This window comes from Medicago sativa, chromosome 5, assembly GCF_051527215.1.
Source record: "Medicago sativa cultivar Bolivia chromosome 5, Bolivia_mono, whole genome shotgun sequence".
Taxonomy (NCBI): Eukaryota; Viridiplantae; Streptophyta; class Magnoliopsida; order Fabales; family Fabaceae; genus Medicago; species Medicago sativa.
The window spans coordinates 74,758,850-74,779,983 of record NC_140753.1 but is presented as its reverse complement, the minus strand read 5'-3'; the positions used below and the strand labels follow the sequence as shown (position 1 = coordinate 74,779,983).

General features: G+C 34.5%; 4 protein-coding genes across 6 annotated transcripts; 2 read left to right on the top strand and 2 right to left on the bottom strand.

Moving 5' to 3' along the window:
• Nucleotides 1-168: 168 nt before the first annotated feature.
• Nucleotides 169-1,755, bottom strand: LOC146924986 (prohibitin-3, mitochondrial-like). 2 transcript variants are annotated; one of them, XM_085710975.1, is made up of 2 exons: nucleotides 1,135-1,755; nucleotides 169-519 (listed from the first exon to the last, which is right to left on the bottom strand). In XM_085710975.1, the coding sequence occupies exons 1-2, from the start codon at nucleotides 1,674-1,676 to the stop codon at nucleotides 423-425; spliced, it is 639 nt and encodes a 212-aa protein (XP_085567101.1). In that variant the 5' UTR covers nucleotides 1,677-1,755; the 3' UTR covers nucleotides 169-422. The 2 variants fall into 2 exon arrangements, with proteins under 2 accessions (XP_085567101.1, XP_085567102.1); XM_085710976.1 differs by having other exon boundaries at nucleotides 169-506.
• Nucleotides 1,756-5,299: 3,544 nt separating this feature from the next.
• On the top strand, nucleotides 5,300-6,071 carry LOC146924985 (LOB domain-containing protein 23-like). The gene is made up of 2 exons (XM_085710974.1): nucleotides 5,300-5,452; nucleotides 5,584-6,071. The coding sequence occupies exons 1-2, from the start codon at nucleotides 5,300-5,302 to the stop codon at nucleotides 5,866-5,868; spliced, it is 438 nt and encodes a 145-aa protein (XP_085567100.1). The 3' UTR covers nucleotides 5,869-6,071.
• Nucleotides 6,072-7,766: 1,695 nt separating this feature from the next.
• On the bottom strand, nucleotides 7,767-12,270 carry LOC146924984 (Mitochondrial glycoprotein family protein). Its single transcript, XM_085709968.1, has 3 exons — nucleotides 11,917-12,270; nucleotides 11,520-11,842; nucleotides 7,767-8,077 (listed from the first exon to the last, which is right to left on the bottom strand). Exons 1-3 carry the CDS (start codon nucleotides 12,076-12,078, stop codon nucleotides 7,897-7,899), a joined length of 666 nt encoding a protein of 221 aa, XP_085566094.1. The 5' UTR covers nucleotides 12,079-12,270; the 3' UTR covers nucleotides 7,767-7,896.
• A 4,886-nt stretch (nucleotides 12,271-17,156) lies between these two features.
• On the top strand, nucleotides 17,157-19,767 carry LOC146924983 (putative disease resistance protein At1g52660). 2 transcript variants are annotated; one of them, XM_085709967.1, is made up of 3 exons: nucleotides 17,157-17,280; nucleotides 17,613-19,137; nucleotides 19,466-19,767. In XM_085709967.1, exons 1-3 carry the CDS (start codon nucleotides 17,277-17,279, stop codon nucleotides 19,542-19,544), a joined length of 1,608 nt encoding a protein of 535 aa, XP_085566093.1. In that variant the 5' UTR covers nucleotides 17,157-17,276; the 3' UTR covers nucleotides 19,545-19,767. The 2 variants fall into 2 exon arrangements, with proteins under 2 accessions (XP_085566093.1, XP_085566092.1); XM_085709966.1 differs by having other exon boundaries at nucleotides 17,610-19,137.
• The last annotated feature ends 1,367 nt before the right edge of the window (nucleotides 19,768-21,134 follow it).

Sequence of the window (21,134 nt, the reverse complement as noted above, 5' to 3'; positions counted from 1 at the left end):
ATTTATTGAATTTCACGTCACTTAACTAGTACACTAACTACAATTAATAAATGTGTTTTTAGTAAATGATTTTTACTAATTTTACCATTACAATCAACCTAACTAATCATTTCTTTAAGAACAATGCACAATCCAGAAGCGACAATCAAACGAAGACAGAAGGAGTAGTTAGGTTCAGCCCACATGCAAAATGTAAGCTTTGAAATATGCTGTAAGAGTTCATAAACATAATTGTTAAGAGTTCTATGGTTGAGTTACATTCTACCAAAAATTTGCCACTATCGGATCACGTTCCATCAACACGGAGGATTACGACCCATGTACATATTCATAAAATCAAGAGGTCTCCAATGTCCAGATGAGCAGCCGGATTATGGGCAGTCCCAGGGCTATGCTCAAGACGAAAAAACATCTTGAGAGCTTCACATTTTCCCGGATGCTTTCGGCATTCCGTCATCAAAGTTTTCATAAAATCGACTTTCCTCCTCCGTTGGTGCTCCCAGCTTCTGGTCAAAAAACCTGATATTGGATCATACAGAGAATGAGTACATGGAAATGAAAATGCCACTTCATGATTAAGTAGATTAATTAGTTGGTTAGAGTTAATGATCTAGAGCCTATTAGTAAATTAATTAAATTGTTACGGTTTTTTTTTTTTTTTTACAGTCTTGTTACGGTTATTTTAAGAATACAAGTTAGTAAATTAATTAGTTTGTTGTAGTAAGCTAGTGAAACTTCAATTGGTCCCTGAAATAATTTTTTTTTTTTTTTGACAAAAACTTCTTTTAGTCCAAATATTATCTTTAGTCAGTACTTAGCAGAGATTTCAGATTAGTCCCTAAAGTTGAATCCCTAAAATCAAATGGATCCTTAATATTACCTATGAAGATCAAATTCATCCTTATATTTGTTGTTTCAATATCAAATTACTAAATGTATGGACTAAAATATACAATTTACAAATGAGTAAATAAATACCCACCCAATTCAGTCTCTGAAATGTATAGAGCATCATCAAGTTAGTCATATAGATTATAAATATATTTCAAAAAATGATTATTATAAAATAGATGCATAGAGAAGTCAATAAATTAAACTCTTGACTAGAATGATAATAGACAAATAAATATTTACCTAGGGTTAGAGAAATGAGTAATGTCAACCTCGTCAATAAGAATATTTAAATCCTTAGCACGTCGAACAAAAGCATCCTTAACACGATCAGAAAACCAAGAATGACTTCTAAAAAGCATTAACAGACTCGATTTAGTAACAATAGATTCGAGAACCTCATTAGCAACAGAATGAAGAATCTTATCATATTCAGGACCAAGACTCTCAACAATAGTAGGAAGACGTTGAACGTCGGGACGAGAGATAACACGGAGATTGAGATTCACTGGCTCATGATCATTGGTAGCGGAGATGGCTGAGAGCCTGTGAGTACGAGGGCAGAGATCCAAGATGTAGGGCTTTTGAACCCATGGGATCAGGAAATGAGTTCCTTCACCGATGGATTTTGGAAGAGTGCCGCGGAATCGATCGACGAGGACGGCGCGTTCGCCGCTCTTCACGGTGTAGAGTGAGGAGTACACGGTAGTTACGACAGCGCCGAGACCCAAGACAAAGCGTGCTTTTCTGGGGAGGCTGGATGCTTTTGCTTGGCTGCTTACCATTCTCGAGAAAGGGTTTTAGGGTTTAGAGGAACTATTTTTTTTTTATTTTTTATATTTAAATAAATAAATGTGGCGAAACACATGTGACTTGTCGAAGGGGAAAATTATAGAGTTGAGAAAAAAATAAACGTGGCCAAAAGGGTGTGCCTTGTTGTAGAAGGGGAAAATTATACAACCTGTTACTAAAATAAGAAATTACCCTCACACCCAACCGAAATCTATATCTATATTGTATATAAAGAAAACTACCCTTTCAGTACTTTTGGACTGAATTTTTCTTTTCAAAAGTACCCTACATTTTTAATACAAATAACACATGTAACAAATAGATAAAAATAAATTTAAATATTAAACAAATGTAACAAACATGATATGAATATATATTTTTTTTCTTTATCATTTAAAAAATGTAACAAGTTAGATGAATATATTTATACTTACTTTTTCATCATTCCAATTATACCCTTAAACAACTTTTTCTATAATAAAATTGTTGTTGGTGTCATTAAAAAAAGAATATAGATTATATTTTTTTTGTTATATTGTATTATTGTCGGTGTCGTTGAAATAGATAATCATGGTTAGTTTGATTTTTTATAACTTGAAAGCAACAAACATTTATATTTTTTTTTAGTTTTAATCAAAATCAAAATTTTCATAAAAAAAAAACACCGTTCATAATTTTCAAACGTTAGCGCAATAAAAAGAGCGGAAAGACGGGCACGTGAGTACCTGTCTTTTCGCTAGTAGGGATAACAAATCTAATACAAGAAAATCAAATACCATCAAACCTAAGTACCCCAAGAAAGCAACTTAAGCTCTCAATTAAAGACTGAGTTTCACATCAAGGTTACCACAAATGACGTTATTCTTAATTTCCACATATCTCATGTCATCCAAATAAGAAGAAATAAAACTTTACCAAGCAAACAAGCCACCAAATTATAATGCAAAATTGCTTTATTAGAGCACAAGAGCTTCCTATTCATGTCAAAATACCATACCATAATTGAGAGCAGCAGCGGAGCCAATTTTTTTTTAGATGGGCCACAAAAATAAACTTATATGTATACACAAAATTTATTTTTTAATAAGCATTAAGCACAAAGTTGATCCTAAAAAAAAATTAAATTGTATACCTTGAAAATTCCAAATAAATATTTACACACTTTAATTGACTTAAAAGTGCATTGAATGCTCACCAACAATCTCCCAACTATGTTGGCTCAATTATTCAAGATTGTATTAGTTTTAAGGGTAATTTTCGTAGTTTAAATTTTTCGCATATTAGGCGTAAAGCCAACCAATCTGCTCATTATTTACCAAAATATGCTCTTAAGAATTTAGATTGCATATAGATTGAATAAACTCGGCCTTGTATTTCTGCAGTCTTGACATTTGATTTATTACCAGACTTCCGTTAATGAAATTGTCTTTAACATAAAAAAAAGTGATGATAAAACGTATTGAGATGGAGAAGAGGGTGGGCGGCAATGTAATTTTATTAAAAGTCAACAATATTTTAATAATTTTCTCTATAAAAAATCAATCTTTTTTTGGTGGGGTGGGTCATGACCCACCTTGGCCCTAATGGGCCTCCGCCACTGATTGAGAGGAAAAAAGAGCATTTGGAAACAAGTGCCGAACGGTTTCCTCAACACCGCAATTCATAACACAAGGTTGAGAGTCCTTGTTCACAATGCCACCTTTAAATAGATTAACTTTCATCGTTAACCTTAATTATATTCAATAATCCCCATAAAAACAATAAAGCTTTTGTTGTGAATTTGAACTTAAATCTTACACCAAGGCACTTAGATTTGCAATTGATACTTGTCGTTTTATGCAACCAAGATGGATTCACGTTAATACCCATCAACCAACTTTTACGGAAGTTTACTTCAGCCCAAACACAGGTTAAAACAAAAGAATTAGCCTTTATTGCTCGGAGATTTCTTTTTAGGCTCCCCATATCTCTTCAGGCCCCCAAAATTACAAAATTGTGCTTAATAACACTTCCGGTAGATAAATACCGGAGGTTCATTTTTAAAAATTTCGATTTTGTGCTTCCGGTAGATAACTTCCGGAAGTGCTTTTTTAAAATTTCTATGTTGTTACTCCGGTAGTTATCTACCGGAGTAACAAAATCGAAATTTTAAAAATACACCTCTGGTATTTATCTACTGGAAGTGTTATTAAGGACAATTTTGTAATTTTTAGGGGGTAGCTAAAAAGAAACCTCCTTATTGCTCTGATATTGGACAAACTCATTTCCACCATGATCAAAGTAACATTGGTAAACCGAGGTTGGCTAACAAAGCATAATTGACTTTTAAAAGGTCGGACTCAAACCTAGAAATTATAAATCAATGATAAGTAACAAATCAAATTTTGATATTCAATTTTTCGATCAACTAAGTCCTACTTTACAAAACTTTTATCGGCTTAGCCTATCTCCACCATTGTATTGAGCTCTAAATCAACTTATTATGTAGATAACATTCGGTGGGAACAAATAATATGAACAATAATAAGTTAGCAAGCTGCACCCACTTGTTTTTTACTAAAAAACCAACACTTTCTTTCAAACAACTAATTAACTATAGGGCTATTAGGGTAATTTGATATATTAATTTTATTTAAATATAGCAACAAAATGGAAATGCTGATGCTCTTCCTCGTACAGTGTCGGAAGTCTTCATTAAGGTATAATTAATTAATTGAAAAATAGTGATGGCATCAAAATATCACCATGATTCAATTTGTTCAGTTTCTTTTAATTTTTTTCTTTGATGGACTTTATTTCTGCCACCACTATTTTTCACATGGATTATGTTTATGTCATTATATAGATGCAGATTTAGTCAAGTTAAATAAAAAATAAAGGATGGTTGATTTCAATTAAACAAGTTTCTCTGGAAATTTAGACTTTTCTCTCTATGGCAAAACGAGGACCCAACACAGTAGAGAATAAAGACAACGTTTGCAAAAATTAAGAAAACAATTATCTAGGACAAAAGGAAAAAAAATAGATATTTATGTTTAAAGATAAATTTACACAACTAACCTTTAGTTTATACTAGTTCAAAATAGTCATTGCGATATGCAATGGTTGGAGTTTCAACCTGGAATTCCCCACTTATACACACTAAAGGGTGAATGTCACATTGAACTGTTTGACAAAAAAAAAAAATCAATAATAATAACTTGTAAATGGACACTCAATATTTTAATTTCCAATTTTTCATACAATCATATTTCTCTTTTAATTACGTCTTTATTCTTAAATTTATAAATGTCAACGCAGGTATTTATTTACTTCCTTTTCTAGTTCTAATTTCTAATACTAAATCATGCATATTGCCTTGATCAATGCCCCTCTATGAATTTCACAATTTTAATGTACAAAACTTTCCTTCTTAGCATTGCAAATATAGCCGTTAGGATTTCCTTAATAAACCTAGTATCTACAATACAAATACTATTCTCTTGGCACATTATTCATCAGATTTTGTGCAAGATTACTAAGATCACAAATTTAAAAAACAATAATTCTTTCTTTGGTGTCAGATTTTGTATTTGAATTTTTTTCCTCTTTATACAAAGGATTTGATTTTGACATCATGATTTATGGTAGGTGTGCTGCTTGCAAGAGTCAAAGAAGAAGGTGCCCTTCTGATTGCATTTTCTCTCCATATTTCCCTGCCAATAATCCTCAAAGATTTGCTTCTGTCCACCGAATCTATGGTGGTGCCAATGTTGGAAAAATGCTTCAGGTACTTTTAATAATGTATTGATATTTAGTATCTAGTATTTATATTATGTAATATAATTATAACATATGGAAAGAATATCAAAGTTATAAAAAATATATGTTTTTTCTTATCTAGTATTTTTATTGGTGCAGCAATTGCCTCACTATGTAAGAGAACAAGCTGCAAATACTTTGTATTTAGAAGCACAATGTAGGATTCAAAATCCTGTTTATGGATGTGTTGGGATCATCTCTAAATTGTATCAACAAATCCATGATACAGAAGCTGAGCTGGCCAAAATCCAAACTCAGATTGCTTGTCATAAGCTCCAAAATCAACAATATGAAGCTGGATCAAACTTCAATCTTTTGCCTCCACAAAGTAGCAGCATGGAGCATTTTCAATGGCCCAATCAAACACCTAATTGGTTCAATTAAGACTTGTTTTCCAATTGAAACAAAGGAATAACTTGATCTTATTTTTGGATAATACTCAAAAATTCAATTGATTTGGAGATTTTATTTTTTGCTACTAGATTTGGCAAATTTTGAGGAATGTTTGAATAAGTTCAATGGTATCTGTGGCACTAAAAATTTGATGATTAGTTTGTTCATTTATTACTTTTTTTATTTGCAATTCAAAATGTAAGGTGCGTCAAGTTATAAAGTATAAATTTTTTTTTGGTAAATTAATATATTTGAAGTACATTTTATTTTTGGGTACAATTGCAGTACATACATTTACTCCCTTTTTTCTTTTTGGTTAGTGAGTTTCACCAAAGACTAATTGTTTAAAAGAACTCCGATTTTTGAGTGGAACAATTTTTGACAAGACTTTACGTACCTTTCAGTCAAACTCCAAATTACCATGACCCTTTTCTTTTAAGAACGAAGGTTAAAATAACATTTGATAGTAATGGGTGATAAAAATCTCTACCCAGATTATACCAATTCTCACTCAAAACCAATAATAATGTATAATCTAGAACACACTTTAACAAAATTCAACAATGTGAAATTAGATTTAATAAAAATAATACTTTGATATTTTTTTTTTTGAAAGAATACTTTGATCATATATATATGTGTGTGTAATTTAGATAAAACACATATTAAGATTAGATAAAACACATAATTGATAGATATTTCTGACTGGAGTAACTATTTAACTAAATAAATATACTTTCTCCGTGATTTTTTTTTAGTTTTATAAACATATTGAGCATGACATATTGTTTGAATTCTTATAAAACTGATTTAAGAAAAAACTTTACCTAGCAATATTTTTTTTTAAAATAAAGCATTAATTTTAAAACTATTGTAAAAATTAATTGATTATAAAACTTGAAATAATACATGAAACGTGTATAGCATGTAAAACGACAAGAATGTACATGTACTTATAAAACTTGAGAAGGTTGACAATGACTTGTGCCACAAGTCAGAAGTAGGTATGCACTGTTGACGTTATTTTAACTATGTAACTTATTTTTGATTGAGATTGATTATGAAAAATTGATTTAAAAAAACCGAATTTGAGAAAATTGATTTTTTAAACGATATTTTAATAGCTAATAATATCAAATATTTTGAGAGGAACTAATAGCTAATCATTAACCATAAGAATACATGAATATGAATGTAAATTTATACTATAAAAATAAAGTTGTGATCAACCTTTAAGATAATATGACGGTATTCAACAGTTTAATTGATTAAATTTTAATATCTTGAGAAATTCAGTGGCATCCATCAAAGGGAGATTGCAATTACCTAAATGTTTATGGTATAATTACTAGAAATCTGGTATATAACTTGGTTATATAGGTGTGATCTTTACTCATATTTTCTCTCTGTCCTAGCCTTGATCCTCTCAAGTGATTTGAGTTTTCATCTCTGTGTCTGTAATTCGTGATACTAAAGATCTTTCTTCTCAAGGTTGCCTTATTCATTCTATCAGAGAAGACAATTTTTGCATGGACTACCTTAGTTGGAAGTTTCTCAAGACTCTTCTTTGGTTTGCTCTTGATGATCCTGTTACTTGTTACTGGCTGGCCTTGGTGTCTCTTTTATTTTGCTTTCTTTTTTCTCATGCGACAGAAAAAGTTTGTACAAAATAGCAATAACTTTTTTAGAGGGAGTTATAACAAAAGTCGGTCATTGAAATTAATTGGATGCCTACCTTTTAAAGTTGTTGCTTACACACCTTTGAATGCAACTTTTCTTTTTCTCCATTTTAGTGTCTTCAAAAAAAAAACTTTTCTTTTTCTCCTATGTAATAATAAGGATAAAGAAAAATAAAACGGATTTACTATAAAATTAAGCCCATCCTCTAGTAGATGAAAAAAGAAAATTGCTCTTGCTCATTCCTTTTAAAGTAGTCAGAATTCGAAGAGTTTTGAATACATTAATTGCTAACTGTTGGATCTCATAGGAAAAATACATGCCCTCTTCAAGATGAGAAAATTATGCATCTACGGCTTGATTCTTTCCATCGATGAACAAGCCCATCGTTTTGAACCAACGCATTAAATTTCGATGTTCCTTCACATATAGCCATGCTTGAAGAAATTTAAAGAGGCTATCATTTACACCTCGTTCCTCTATGTAACCGTGAAATGCATCTCTCATCTTTTCATCTAGTTCCCTGTCAATTTACGCACAAGTCAGTCAAAAGTGTCAATACACTTCCTAGTTTACCACTTACAAACATTGGAATTTAACAGAATTCGAATAGGATATGGTTTAAGACAAAATTTGTAATCCAGAAACAGCAAGGATGTTCATATTTTCCAACAACATATAAGAACTACTTGTTTTATGCAGAACAGGATTCAGCAGTTTTACCTTCGAACCTTCCTATCTTAAGTCAGCCAGAAAACATGATATAAATGAAGCATTCACATTGACAGTAATTAAGACTAACAATAAGTTCCAGTTTAAGAAAAAAATGAAGTAACACAAATATTTTCTGATAACAGTTGTCATTGTTAGTTTGTGATTATTTGAATTTGAACCAAAATTCAAGGGTGAGGGGTAAATGGCATGGGACAGATAGAGAGCATACTCTGAAGGCGGCATATTGAATTGATTAAGAGACAGAAAATGACTACAAGATGTTCTATATATGGAGCTTATGGAAGATTAACAAAGTACCTACCGACAAACTCTAAATAAATTCCATACTTCCAATATCCATTAAAGAACAATCTGATGCTGTAAAACTATCACTATGATAGGATGCAGGAAAGGATTGGATGCATGGTGAATCTACTGTATGCACTATAATTTTGCATGTGGTACAGCCTTGTCTTTTCATTGTGTTAATAGAAGATTATTAGGATGCAAGCATTCATCTCGTCTGAGATGTGCTTAAATCATGCATGCATCCCTTGTAGAGGGTTTGCGTAATTAAAGGGAGATTACTGTCTTTTGCAGAATAGAGGGGTGTCATTTCCAGAGTTATCAATGGCTTGGCAGACCATGGCTGAAAGCCAAAAATCCACAATATGGCCCAGTCATATCCGCCACAAGAGATCCTGGTCACGCCGTCCTTCACAAATTGGCCATGGCAGTTGACAAAATTTCATTTAAGCATATCTTAAAGGTACAACAACAACAACAACAACCAAGCCTTATCCCACTAAGTGGGGTCGGCTACATGGATCAAATTACGCCATAGTGTTCTATCATAAACCATATTTGGATCCAACTCATTGACTTCTAAATCCTTTCTAAAGGTTTCTCTAATAATTTTCCTAGGTCTCCCTCTACCTCTTTTAACTCGACTCTCCTCCATTTGATCTACTTTTCTTACGACGGCATCTACGGGCCTTCTCTCTACATGTCCAAACCATCTAAGCCTATTTTCTAGAAGCAACATAAGCCTAAGCTCTACTTAACAAAAGAGGAAGAACTCTTATTGTAGTGGCATTCTACTTCAGGTTCAAATCCCAAAACTCAGCTACTTACCATATAGAAAATCTTCTGTACTCATAAACATATCGAAAACCGCCCCCCCCCCGATCAATTCTCCATGTTCATCTATCTTTTTTCAGCTTATATTGTTACACACACCAACTGTTTAGTTACCCTAAACTCTAAACCTAACAGGATCATAGATTTCACTATTAAACAAAAATACTTGGCACAAAACAAAACAAAACAAAACAAAAGAGGAATATTAACAGAGTAAAACTCTAGTGTATCATCAATTCATAGTAGAGAAGAGATTGAGGAGACATGCTCAAAAAGTTATTAAGTAGGAATAGAAAAGAACTTCTGGTTTTATGCAAAACATGATTCAGCAGTTCTACCTAGCTTAACCCTTCCTATCTTATGTCATCCAGAAAAGAGAATACATGAAGCATTCACATTGACAGCAATTAAGCACCGACATTAAGTTCCAGTACAAAAAATTAAAGAATACACAATCACAATATTTTCTCATAACTAGCTGTCGGTTGTCATTGTTAGTTTAGGAACAGTTGTGAGAAATCCAAGGGTGTGGGGTAAAGGTCATACGCATAGTATAGGTAGAGAGTATACTCTGAAGGCAACATATTGAATTGAGTAAAAGATACATAAAATGAGTACAAGATGTTTTATATATAGAGCTTATGGAGGATTAACAAACAAAGTTCCTACTAACAAAGTCCAACTATCTTTTAGACTTCTAATACCACTGAAGGACGATCTGATACTGTAAAACTATCACTGTGATAGGATGCAGGAAAGGATTGGATCCATTGTGAATCCAGTAGGCACTATATTATCATGTGTGGTACACCCTTGTCATTTTCGTTATATTGTTACTTGTTACAATAGAAAACTATTTTAGGATGAAGAGGAAATTGCACTTAAGTCTCCTAAGATATGCTTAAATGACATCCCTTGTAGAGGATGTGTGTGATTGAAGGAAGATAAATGTCTTTTTCAAAACAGAGGGGGTGTAATTTCCAGAGTTATCAACGGTGGAAAGCGAAAAATACGCCATGGCGCCGCCATCTTTCATAAGTTGGCCATGGTGGTTATCAGAGAATCCGCCACCGCAATCCACCATGGCAGCGCCATGACCAATAATGGACAACACTTCAATTCAGCATATCTAACGGTGGTATGTGCAATTTCCCCAAGAATCAACATAAGCCTATGCTCCACTTAGAAACACGAAGAGTGCTTAATAATGGAGGGAAATTCTACTTCAACTCCATTCTTCAAATCACTAAACTCAGAAATTTCCTTAGCATATAGCAAATCTTCTCTACACATCAAAACCCAAAACTACACAAACAAAAACCCTGAACTCATATAACAGGATCATCGACTTCACTATAAAAAACATGATTGAAACATAACAAAACCAAAAAAAAATGGATATTGACAGATTAAAACCCTACAGTATCATGAATTCAGCTAGTTTTAACCATATAGAAAATCCTCTATACTCATCAAACATATCCAAAACCATTCTCCCCATCCAATTCTCCATTTTCATCTACCTTTTTTCAGTTTATATTGCTACAAACTCCAACTATTTCCATTACCCTAAACTACACAAACAGAAACCCTAAACTCTAAACACGTCAGATTCATATATTTCACTATAGTTCAAAAAAGTTTGAAACAAAACACGAATACGGACAGAGTAAAACCGCTGTGATTTAGGAGGTGAATATACTTCTAATAAATTCTCTTTCCAACCATTCTTCACTATAATATATCTTTTTTCAGCTTATATTGTTACACACTTCAACTATTTCAATTATCCTAAACTACACAAACACAAACCCTAAACTTTTCAACCTATCAGAATCATATATTTCACTATCAACAAAAATACTCAAAACAGAACAAAACAAAAAATGAAAATTAGCATAGTAAAACCCTAGTGTACACCGCCACTTCGGTGTGCACGTTGTCCGACACAACACATGTCAGTGTCTGACACCGATACAACACCGACACATTTGAATACATTCAATTATGTCATTTTTTGAAATAATTATAAGTGTTAAGAGTCTATCCGGTGTCAAGGCTCCATAGATCATGAATTCATATTTATAGAGATTGAGATTGAAGAAACATACGCAAAAACAGGACCAGTATAGTGTGTAGGAGTCAGAATGTATCCACTAGAATCAAGAAGCTTAGGTCTCATAGAAACAGAGTGAATCCCAAGAGCATCTTCATACAAACCACAAAGAAAATTCAACGATTCCTTTTGTTCAGGTTTAGACACATCAACATGAATGAACAATTGATCAATAGCACCGTCTTGTTCTTCACCGATATTGTTCAATCGCATCACGTAGATGCTGATTTCTTCTTCGCCATAGTTTCGCTTCAAAACTGGACCTTCGGAATCAAGCGCTCCTTTCACGATTGTGAAGTTTGATGGAGGACTCACTTTCTGAAATTGAAATGCATAAAAAATGTTAAACCCTAAACCCTAGAGAGAGAGAATGAGATTTTTAGAGAGAGTACAGGTGGCATGTTCATTTTGGCGACTTCCATGTAGTGTTCTTTGAGGGAGCGGAGAACCATCGTGTCTACGGCGGATGACATGGTGGCGGCGCCGCGGACTCCTGACGGAGTTGTGCGGTGGCGGAGTGCGCCGACGGCGGTGAATAAACCTCTCTTCCACATTCCTATTTCGCGTTATGTTACTTCTGTTTGAACCTCCCTCTGGTGTAACACCTACATTTAACAAATTCAATTTTTTTTTTTTTGAAAGATTAACAAATTCAATTTTTGTTTAACACAAAAAACTTTTAAAATTTTTTTTTGGTTAGACCAAAAATAATTTTTGAACATTTACATGTGTTATGCATTGTATCTAACAATTGAGTTAAACTTGTGAGGACAATGTCATTTTTTTTAAAAAATAATTGCTAACATGTTAGATAAATTTTTAAATATCTCGTGAATTTAGCTCAGTTGCTAATATGCGGGTTTCAAACTCCAACCAAATTTATTTTTTTCAAGTGTTGCTTTATTGTCTAATTTTTTGGACAGTACCACTACCGTGTATCTATGGGAAAATTATGACCATATTTCATCTATTCCTGAGATTAACTATTTTTCTTTTAGAGGAAAGTATTTTCATTTTTATGCACTAATAATTATAATTTTGGTCTAAAAATAGGGAATTGTTGGATCTGGCTTAGGAAAATTATGAGAGTGGTTTGGAAGAATACAGAAGAGGTTTTTTATTTAAGAGTAATGATATTTTGACATCCATTTGATGACAACCTTGTTGACAACCTTGTTTTTCTCACTTTTTATTGGTCAAAAACAATGGAGAGAGAAAAAGGAAGAGAGAGGATAACAATATCATGTGAGTATGAGAGAGAAAGTTATCCAAAAGTTGTCAAAAAATGGTTGTCAAAATATCATTTCTCTTTATTTAAACAATTGGATAATGTATTTGAGCAAACATTAATATAACAAAGTCTGGTTAAGCAGTGTCCCAAAAGTATTCATTAAAAAATCTATAAATAAAAGTTTTGTGGTAAAAATATAAGTTGTTACTTTTGTTTTGTTTTTGGTTTTTATATAAAAACTTATTTGTTTTATTTTCTAGGATATGTCTCTGATTGAAGGAAGGAATTGTAATGAATTGTTTTTCTGTTATGTGACATAACCCCTATGTAAATGAAAAATGAAAAGTAGTGTATGTGACCCCTATGAAAAGTATTTGTTTTTAATTTTCTCTCTACATTTTAGGAGGTCTACAAAATGCTTCTAGAAAAATTTGTATTAGTGTGTGTTTGGTATAACGGTGGGGAGAATTGATTTTGATAGAATTGAGTTTGAGAGAATTGATTTTGGTTAAAAGTGAGTTAGATATGAATTGATTATGTTTGGATACGCTTAATTAAAAGTGATTCTTTTGAGTTGATATTGTTTGGATACATTGAATCAAAATTGATTGTGAATGTATAATGACCATATTATCCCTTTAGTACTTAATTGTAGAAAATTTGGCATTTTATAAAAAATAAAAATAAAAAATAAGAATAAAAAAGATTGGGAGTTATGTCCCATCCCATAATTCTAGAAAATTTGTACACATTATAAGGGTGTCTATCTATCATTGCTCTTACTAAAATACTACTGGTTTTTCAAAAAATTACTACAACAACAACAACAACAACGCCTTATCCCACTAAGTGGGGTCGGCTACATGGATCAAATGCCGCCATAATGTTCTATCAAAGACCATATTTGGATCCAACTCATTGACCTCTAAATCTTTTCTAATGGTTTCTCTAATAGTTTTCTTAGGTCTTCCTCTACCTCTTTTAACCTGACTCTCCTCCATTTGATCTACTCTTCTTACCACGGCGTCTACGGGCCTTCTCTCTACATGTCCAAACCATCTAAGCCTATTTTCTACCAACTTTTCTACTATAGGTGCTACCCCCACTCTCTCTCTAATGATGTCATTCCTAATCCTATCATGTCTAGTCTTACCACTCATCCAACGCAACATCCTCATCTCCGCTACGCTTACTTTACTCTCGTGTTGGCTCTTAATCGCCCAACACTCCGTACCATACAACATTGCCGGTCTGACTGCTGTCCGATAGAACTTTCCTTTCAGCTTAAGTGGTACTTTCTTATCGCACAAAACACCTGAGGCTCTTCTCCATTTCAACCACCCAGCTTGAATACGATGATGTACATCAGCTTCTATTTCTCCGTCATTTTGTACTATGGACCCAAGATATCTAAACCGTGTAACTTGGGGTATGATATGATCTCCAACTTTCACCTCTAAGGTAGACCCACTTCTCCTTTTACTGAAGTTACATTCCATATATTCCGTCTTGTTTCTACTCAGGCGGAAACCGTACGCTTCTAAGGCTTGCCTCCAAGTCTCTAGCCTCCCGTTTAACTCCTCCCTCGACTCACCAAGCAAGACTACATCATCTGCAAAAAGCATACATCTCGGTGCTAACTCTTGGATGTGTTCCGTCAGTACATCCAAAACTAAAGTAAAAAGATAAGGACTTAGGGTTGACCCTTGGTGCAGTCCTATTGTTATGGGAAAATCTCCGGTATCCCCATCCTGCGTCCTCACACTAGTCGAAGCCCCCTCATACATATCCTGGATAGCTCTAATATAGGCAATCCTCACCCCTTTCTTCTCCAGGGCTTTCCACAAAATCTCTCTAGGTACTCTATCATACGCCTTCTCCAAATCAATGAAAACTAAGTGCAAGTCTTTTTTATCCGTCCGATATCGCTCCATCACGCGTCGAAGTAAGTAGATCGCTTCCATAGTCGACCTCCCAGGCATAAAACCAAATTGGTTATCCGTAACGTGAGTCTCTTTTCTTAGTCTTCGCTCAATTACCCTTTCCCATAACTTCATGGTATGACTCATTAGCTTAATTCCCCTATAATTCGCGCAATCTTGTATATCCCCCTTGTTCTTATAGATTGGAATTAAGGTGCTTCTTCTCCACTCGTCCGGCATTTTCTTCGTCCTCATAATCTCGTTGAAAAGTTTTGTGAGCCACCCAATTCCTCTATCGCCAAGACTTTTCCACACTTCAATAGGTATGTTGTCCGGCCCAACTGCCTTGCCATTACTCATCCTTTTCAACGCTTCTTTCACCTCGTGCTCCTGAATCCGGCGATAATAGTTATAGTTTCGGTCCTCCTCTCTGATGTCTAACCTGTTAGAGTCTGGTAAGATCTCATATCCTTCATTAAATAAGTTGTGGAAATACTTCTTCCATCTATCCTTAATATCTCTCTCTTGCACCAAAACTATACCCTCTTCATCCTTAATACACTTCACTTGGTCCAGGTCTCTTGTCTTTCGTTCTCGTCCCTTCGCAAGCTTGTATATAGATTTCTCCCCCTCCTTGGTACCTAAAGATTGGTATAATCCTTCAAATGCTTGAGTTCTCGCTTCGCTCACCGCCTTCTTAGCCTCTTTCCTAGCTATCTTATATTTATCCCAAGTTTCGGCACTTTTACACTTAGACCAATCTCTAAAACAATCTCTCTTGATTCGAACTTTACTCTGAACACTGTCATTCCACCACCAAGATTCTTTACCCCTAGGTCCAAAACCTCTAGATTCTCCCAATGTCTCTTTTGCCACCTTCTTAATCTCATGAGCCATCCTCTCCCACATATCAGTAGCGCTTCCATGTGGTTGCCTGAAACCTCCCTCTAATATCTTGTGTTGGAATATCCTTTGTTTGTCACCCTTTAAATGCCACCACTTGATTCGCGGAGCCCCGCTACGGTCTCTTCTCTTTGCCCTCCTCTTAACCCTTACATCCATCACCATTACTCTATGTTGGGTAGTTAAGCCCTCTCCCGGTATGACTTTACAGTCTAAACAGATCTTCCTGTCTGTTTTCCTAATGAGAAAGAAATCGATCTGAGAACAAGAGGCCCCACTCTTGTAAGTGATGAGATGCTCCTCTCTTTTCCTAAAACACGTATTTGCTATTGTAAGATCAAAAGCCGATGAAAAATCTAAGATGGAATTTCCCTCCGCATTTACCTCCCCGAGACCATACCCCCCATGCACGCCCTCGAAACCTCTCGAAACCCTCCCTACATGCCCATTCAAATCCCCTCCTAGAAAAATCTTTTCTCCTAATGGAATATCCTGAATTAATCCTTCTAGCTCCTCCCAAAACTTTACTTTAAGGTGTTCTTCTAGTCCTACCTGAGGTGCATAAGCGCTAATTACGTTAAAGGTGTCTTGTTCCACTACACACTTTAAGGCTATAATCCGATCTCCTATCCTTGTAACATCCACAATATCTTTCTTCCACTCCTTATCCACAATGATGCCTACCCCATTTCTCGATCTAACTTCACCCGTGTACCAAAGCTTAAATCCTGAACTATCTAATTCTCTCGCCTTTTTCCCCACCCACTTAGTTTCTTGTAGGCACATAAAGTTAATCCTCCTCCTAGTCATAGTGTCTACTACTTCCATAGATTTACCCGTAAGAGTACCTATATTCCAAGTTCCAAAACGAATCCTACTCTCATGAACTAGCTTCTTTACCCGCACCCGTTCGCGAAGATGTGGGAACCCTTGCTTATTTTTCACTACATCCAGGCGGCGATGCAGCGGCCCTTGCTCATTTGACACTGTACTCGAGCCATACAGCGCGTTGCTTCCGGGCAACGACCTAGCATTCACACTATTTCGTATTTGGTCCATGTCATAGAGATTCGACAAAGTTTTACGTTGGCTGTCGAGGCCTAACACAACCCTCTCCATTTTACCCGGGCTTGGGACCGGCCTTGGCAGGATTGTTTTTCAAAAAATTACTAAATAAATATTTTTTGGGTATAAGTTAAATATTATTATAATTCTGACATTGTTTTTATTAGTTTGATTTTTTACTTTGTTTATAAAAAAATTCATTTGAGAGAAAGAAAAAAAACTCTTCTTATATGCCCACAGATTTTCCGAAGCAAGATTAATAATTGAAGTAGGACCCCGTTCTATCTTCTCAGTATTTTCACTGAAGAAACAAACCGGGTTGACTACTTGTTTCTTTCTTGTAAGTTTTGGTGAGTTCAAGTTTGAATCAGCTTCTTTCTTGTTTATAAACGAAGCTTCCTATGAAATAATCACATAGCCATCATTATTATTATTATTCTACACAAAAGTTTGGACTTGACTTGATGATATCTCATCTCATATATATAGACTATAGTTGGAGGCTGATCACATCACACTTCACAATATACACCCCTCCAACCATTTATTTGTTGACTAACCTTCTACTTTGAAGCTAAGAGACATTCATTTATTCAAAATTCATTGACACATCGTTTCTGCATGCTGCAACATGTGTGAGTTCCAATTCCTTTCATTTAAATTTTTGTGTCAGTTACTCTCTCCGTTTTAAACTGCATATGTCGTTCAAAGTTTGTACATAGATTAAGAAATGCAATAAAATTGTATGTAAAAAAATGTGACACTTTTTATTACATTAACCTTGTTTGTTAACTATTGATGTGTTTTTCGGTCATTAATAGAAAATAGTACTTTGGGAATATTGTATATAGTAGAAGACACAATTGGAAAAAAAAAAAAAAAAAAATTTACATTGAAAAGTGAAAATGATATTCATTGTGAAACGTATGCTGATTTAAATGTTTACATCAATAAAACTTTGCAGCAGCAGCAAATCTTCGATATGCCATGTTTTTTGTTGGTAAGGCGGTAAAGATGGTGTTAGAGGACGATGAAGGAAAGAAATATCTATCTGATTGGTTCGGCAAAGTCTTTGAAGAAGTCGAAACAGAAAAGAGTAGGCTGATTTCAAATCGAGATCTTGTGCGTGTAAAAGTTGAAGCAACTGATCACAAAACGGAAAAGGTAAGCGATGCTGTGTTTGAGTGGCTAAAAGAAGCAGATATACTCATGCAAGAGGTTGAAAATCTGACACTACAATCAAGAAAACGACAATGGAATGAATTTAGGAAATTGTTGAGAAAAATAACCGCATTGAATGTAAAATGCGAATTTGATCCATTTTCAACTCCAATTCCAAGTTTAGAGCACTTCTCGTCTGGAAATATTTTGTGTTTTAAGTCTAGAGATAAGACTTCAGATCAAATTTTAGAGGCACTGCGAGATGATAATTGCTCTATGATTGGATTGTATGGTAGCAAGGGCTCTGGTAAAACAGCGTTGGCGAAAGCAATGGGTGAGAAAGTTAAGTATCTAAAGATTTTTCATGAGGTTTTATTTGCCACGGTGACGCAAAACCTGAATATCAGAACTATACAAGAAGAAATTGCTGACTTGTTAGACATGACATTCGATAGAAACAGTGAAGCTGGAAGAGCAAGAAGAATATTCTCAAGAATAGAAAGTATGAGTCGTCCAATTCTAGTGATTTTCGATGATGTTCGGGTAAAATTTGATCCAGAAGATGTAGGCATTCCTTGTAATAGTAATCGATGCAAGATCCTTTTGACCGCACGTTCCCAACAAGATTGTGAATTGATGTACTCCCAAAGGGATATTCAACTTGGTCCCTTATCTACAGAGGAATCTTGGACTTTGTTCCAAAAACATTCTGGTATTCATGATGAAGGGAACTCATCTTCATTTGACTTATTGAATGTGGCACGTGAAGTTTCCTTTGAATGTGAAGGGTTACCGAGAACAATTAAAGAAGTGGGATCTTCCTTAAGAGGTAAACCAATTGAGGAATGGAAAGTATCACTAGATAGTCTGAGACATTCAATGGCCAAATGGCAAATTTTCCTAAGTTTTAGAGGAGAAGATACGCGCAACTCTTTTACAGGTTCTCTTTATCACGCTTTATGTCAAGGGGGATTCAAGACCTTCATGGATGATGGAGGACTGCACACTGGAGACCAAATTTCACCCACTCTTCTAAATGCAATTGAAGAATCAAGGCTGTCGATTATCATTTTGTCTGAAAACTATGCGAATTCCTCATGGTGTCTTGAAGAACTTGTCAAGATTATGGAGTGTATGAAATTGAAGAATCAATTAGTTTGGCCAATCTTTTACAAAGTGGATCCATCAGACATAAGGCATATGAGAAAAAGTTATGGCGAAGACATGGCTAGACATGAAAATACTTTTGGAATTGACTCAGAGAGAGTACAGAAATGGAAGTCAGCTTTGTTTGAAGTGTCGAATTTGTCCGGAAAGGCTTATACAACCGGGTATGTAATATACTTCAAAAGACTTCTATTTGCATTATTCTATAATAACCAATTTTTACTCGACTAGTAATAGCAGTTAAGAATATGATATAATATAATATAATTTCATCGTTTTGGAAGGTATGTGAATTGGTAAAAAAAAAAAAAAAACTGCTCTTCTTTATAGCTATCAATTGAAGTATGATTTTACCAGCAAGAAATTTAGACATGAAATATTTTGTTGTTTACATTTTGTTTTAAGTTTCAGTGCAGTTTTTGTATTCTATGCGACAACTTGTTGAAAGTCGTAACTTTTGCATAACTGAATTGAAAGTCGTAACTTTTGCAGGTACGAATATGAATTTATTCAAAAGATCGTGGAAGATGCCAATCGTATTAAAAGTCGTTTGCAAATACGAAGCACGTAGATATGGATTAGAAAGTTGTGAATCATATTAAAAGTTGTTTTGCATGGCAAAGGTTTTTGGAACGATCGAAATCGCCAACCTTTCTCTATTATGAGTGGAGTGTGTATTATACTGCATTTCCATGTTATTATAGCAAACACCTCCTCTATTTAGGCTTAAAACTGTATCTAATTTGTGGAGCAGAGTTGCATTCTTCACTGTCATTTATTTGTCTATTGGCTGTTACAGTTTCGCTCTCTTCGTTGCTTATGTCTACATATTTTGCATAATATGGAACACTTATGGACAGTTATAATTTCTCTTGTCATGGTCAGCCAGTGACCCTGAATAAAGGAATGTAAACACAATAAGATATGTATTATTATTAGTAGTAGGACTATATCATGATGAAAAATAAGCATATTCCTCATTCTTGCTCTTGGAATAAACAAAACAACAGAAATTGCAAATGAAAACAACCTAAATGAAAAATAAATAAAAAGCACCTTGTTATTGGAATAAACAAATCATGATCAACAGAAGTGATTATTTTTAAACTTGTAACTGGTAATTCAGATCAAGATTATCCAGCAAGCAACTCCTCCAATGGAACAGAAGGTCTACTGAAGTGATCTCTGATGGCCTTGTCTGATGGGTGGCGGTAGGTTGGATTTTGGTCGGATGCTATGGTGAAAGTGAGATGAGGGTCTTGTTCTAGATCTTTTATGAAGAGTCCATATTCATATTCCATCTTATCTCGAACAACTCTACCATTCTCTTCATAACTAGTCTTCTTTATCAAAATTGCAGCAGGAAGATCATTTGTATAATAGCAATTGGTGCTAGCTCCACACAAGTCATAACCAAGAGCATAATCCCCAGATTTTAAAAGACGGCCAAGATGAGTCTATTTTTTAAATGTTGTGTCATTCTTACCAAATTCTTTCACATGAGCAACCTCGTCATTAGCTAAACCATATTCTGTGCCACCAATAGTAATCACAGACGATGAATAAACCTCCTCTCGACAATATCGAGCACAGCATATTCCACTAACTGACTCCTAGTGAGTGAAGGAGTGAAAAGTGTCGCAGGAACTATGTCGTCCATAAGTTGCACAAGATTTCGAGCATCATATAGTATAGAGAAAGAGAAAGAAAAAAATTGATCCTTGTGTTCTATTCTACTAACAATAATAACGTAACCAGGATGGTTCATTATGATGACCTGCTCCAAATGAAAGAAAATAGGCATATGAGAAACATGTTGCCTACAGCACGCCACTTGGGATCCTCCATCAAGAACAAACCTCCTTCTCAGCTTTGACTTAGTCACAAAATATCTTACCCTTATATCCAAGTTTAAGTCTGGAATTTGTGTGCATAATCTTATTCTAACAGTAAAGTAAGTACACTATATAGTATATATAAGTCTACTATATCTATGAGCGACACACTCCAAATGTAGAAGCTACTGCAAGCAAGGACTGTGTAATATTCCTTACTCTACATCAATTACCTTAATTCAACTTCACAAGACTACACCCATTTCATTTCCACCAGCATGTGGTTTAATTATTTATCCATAACAAATGATCAAGCATCACCATTA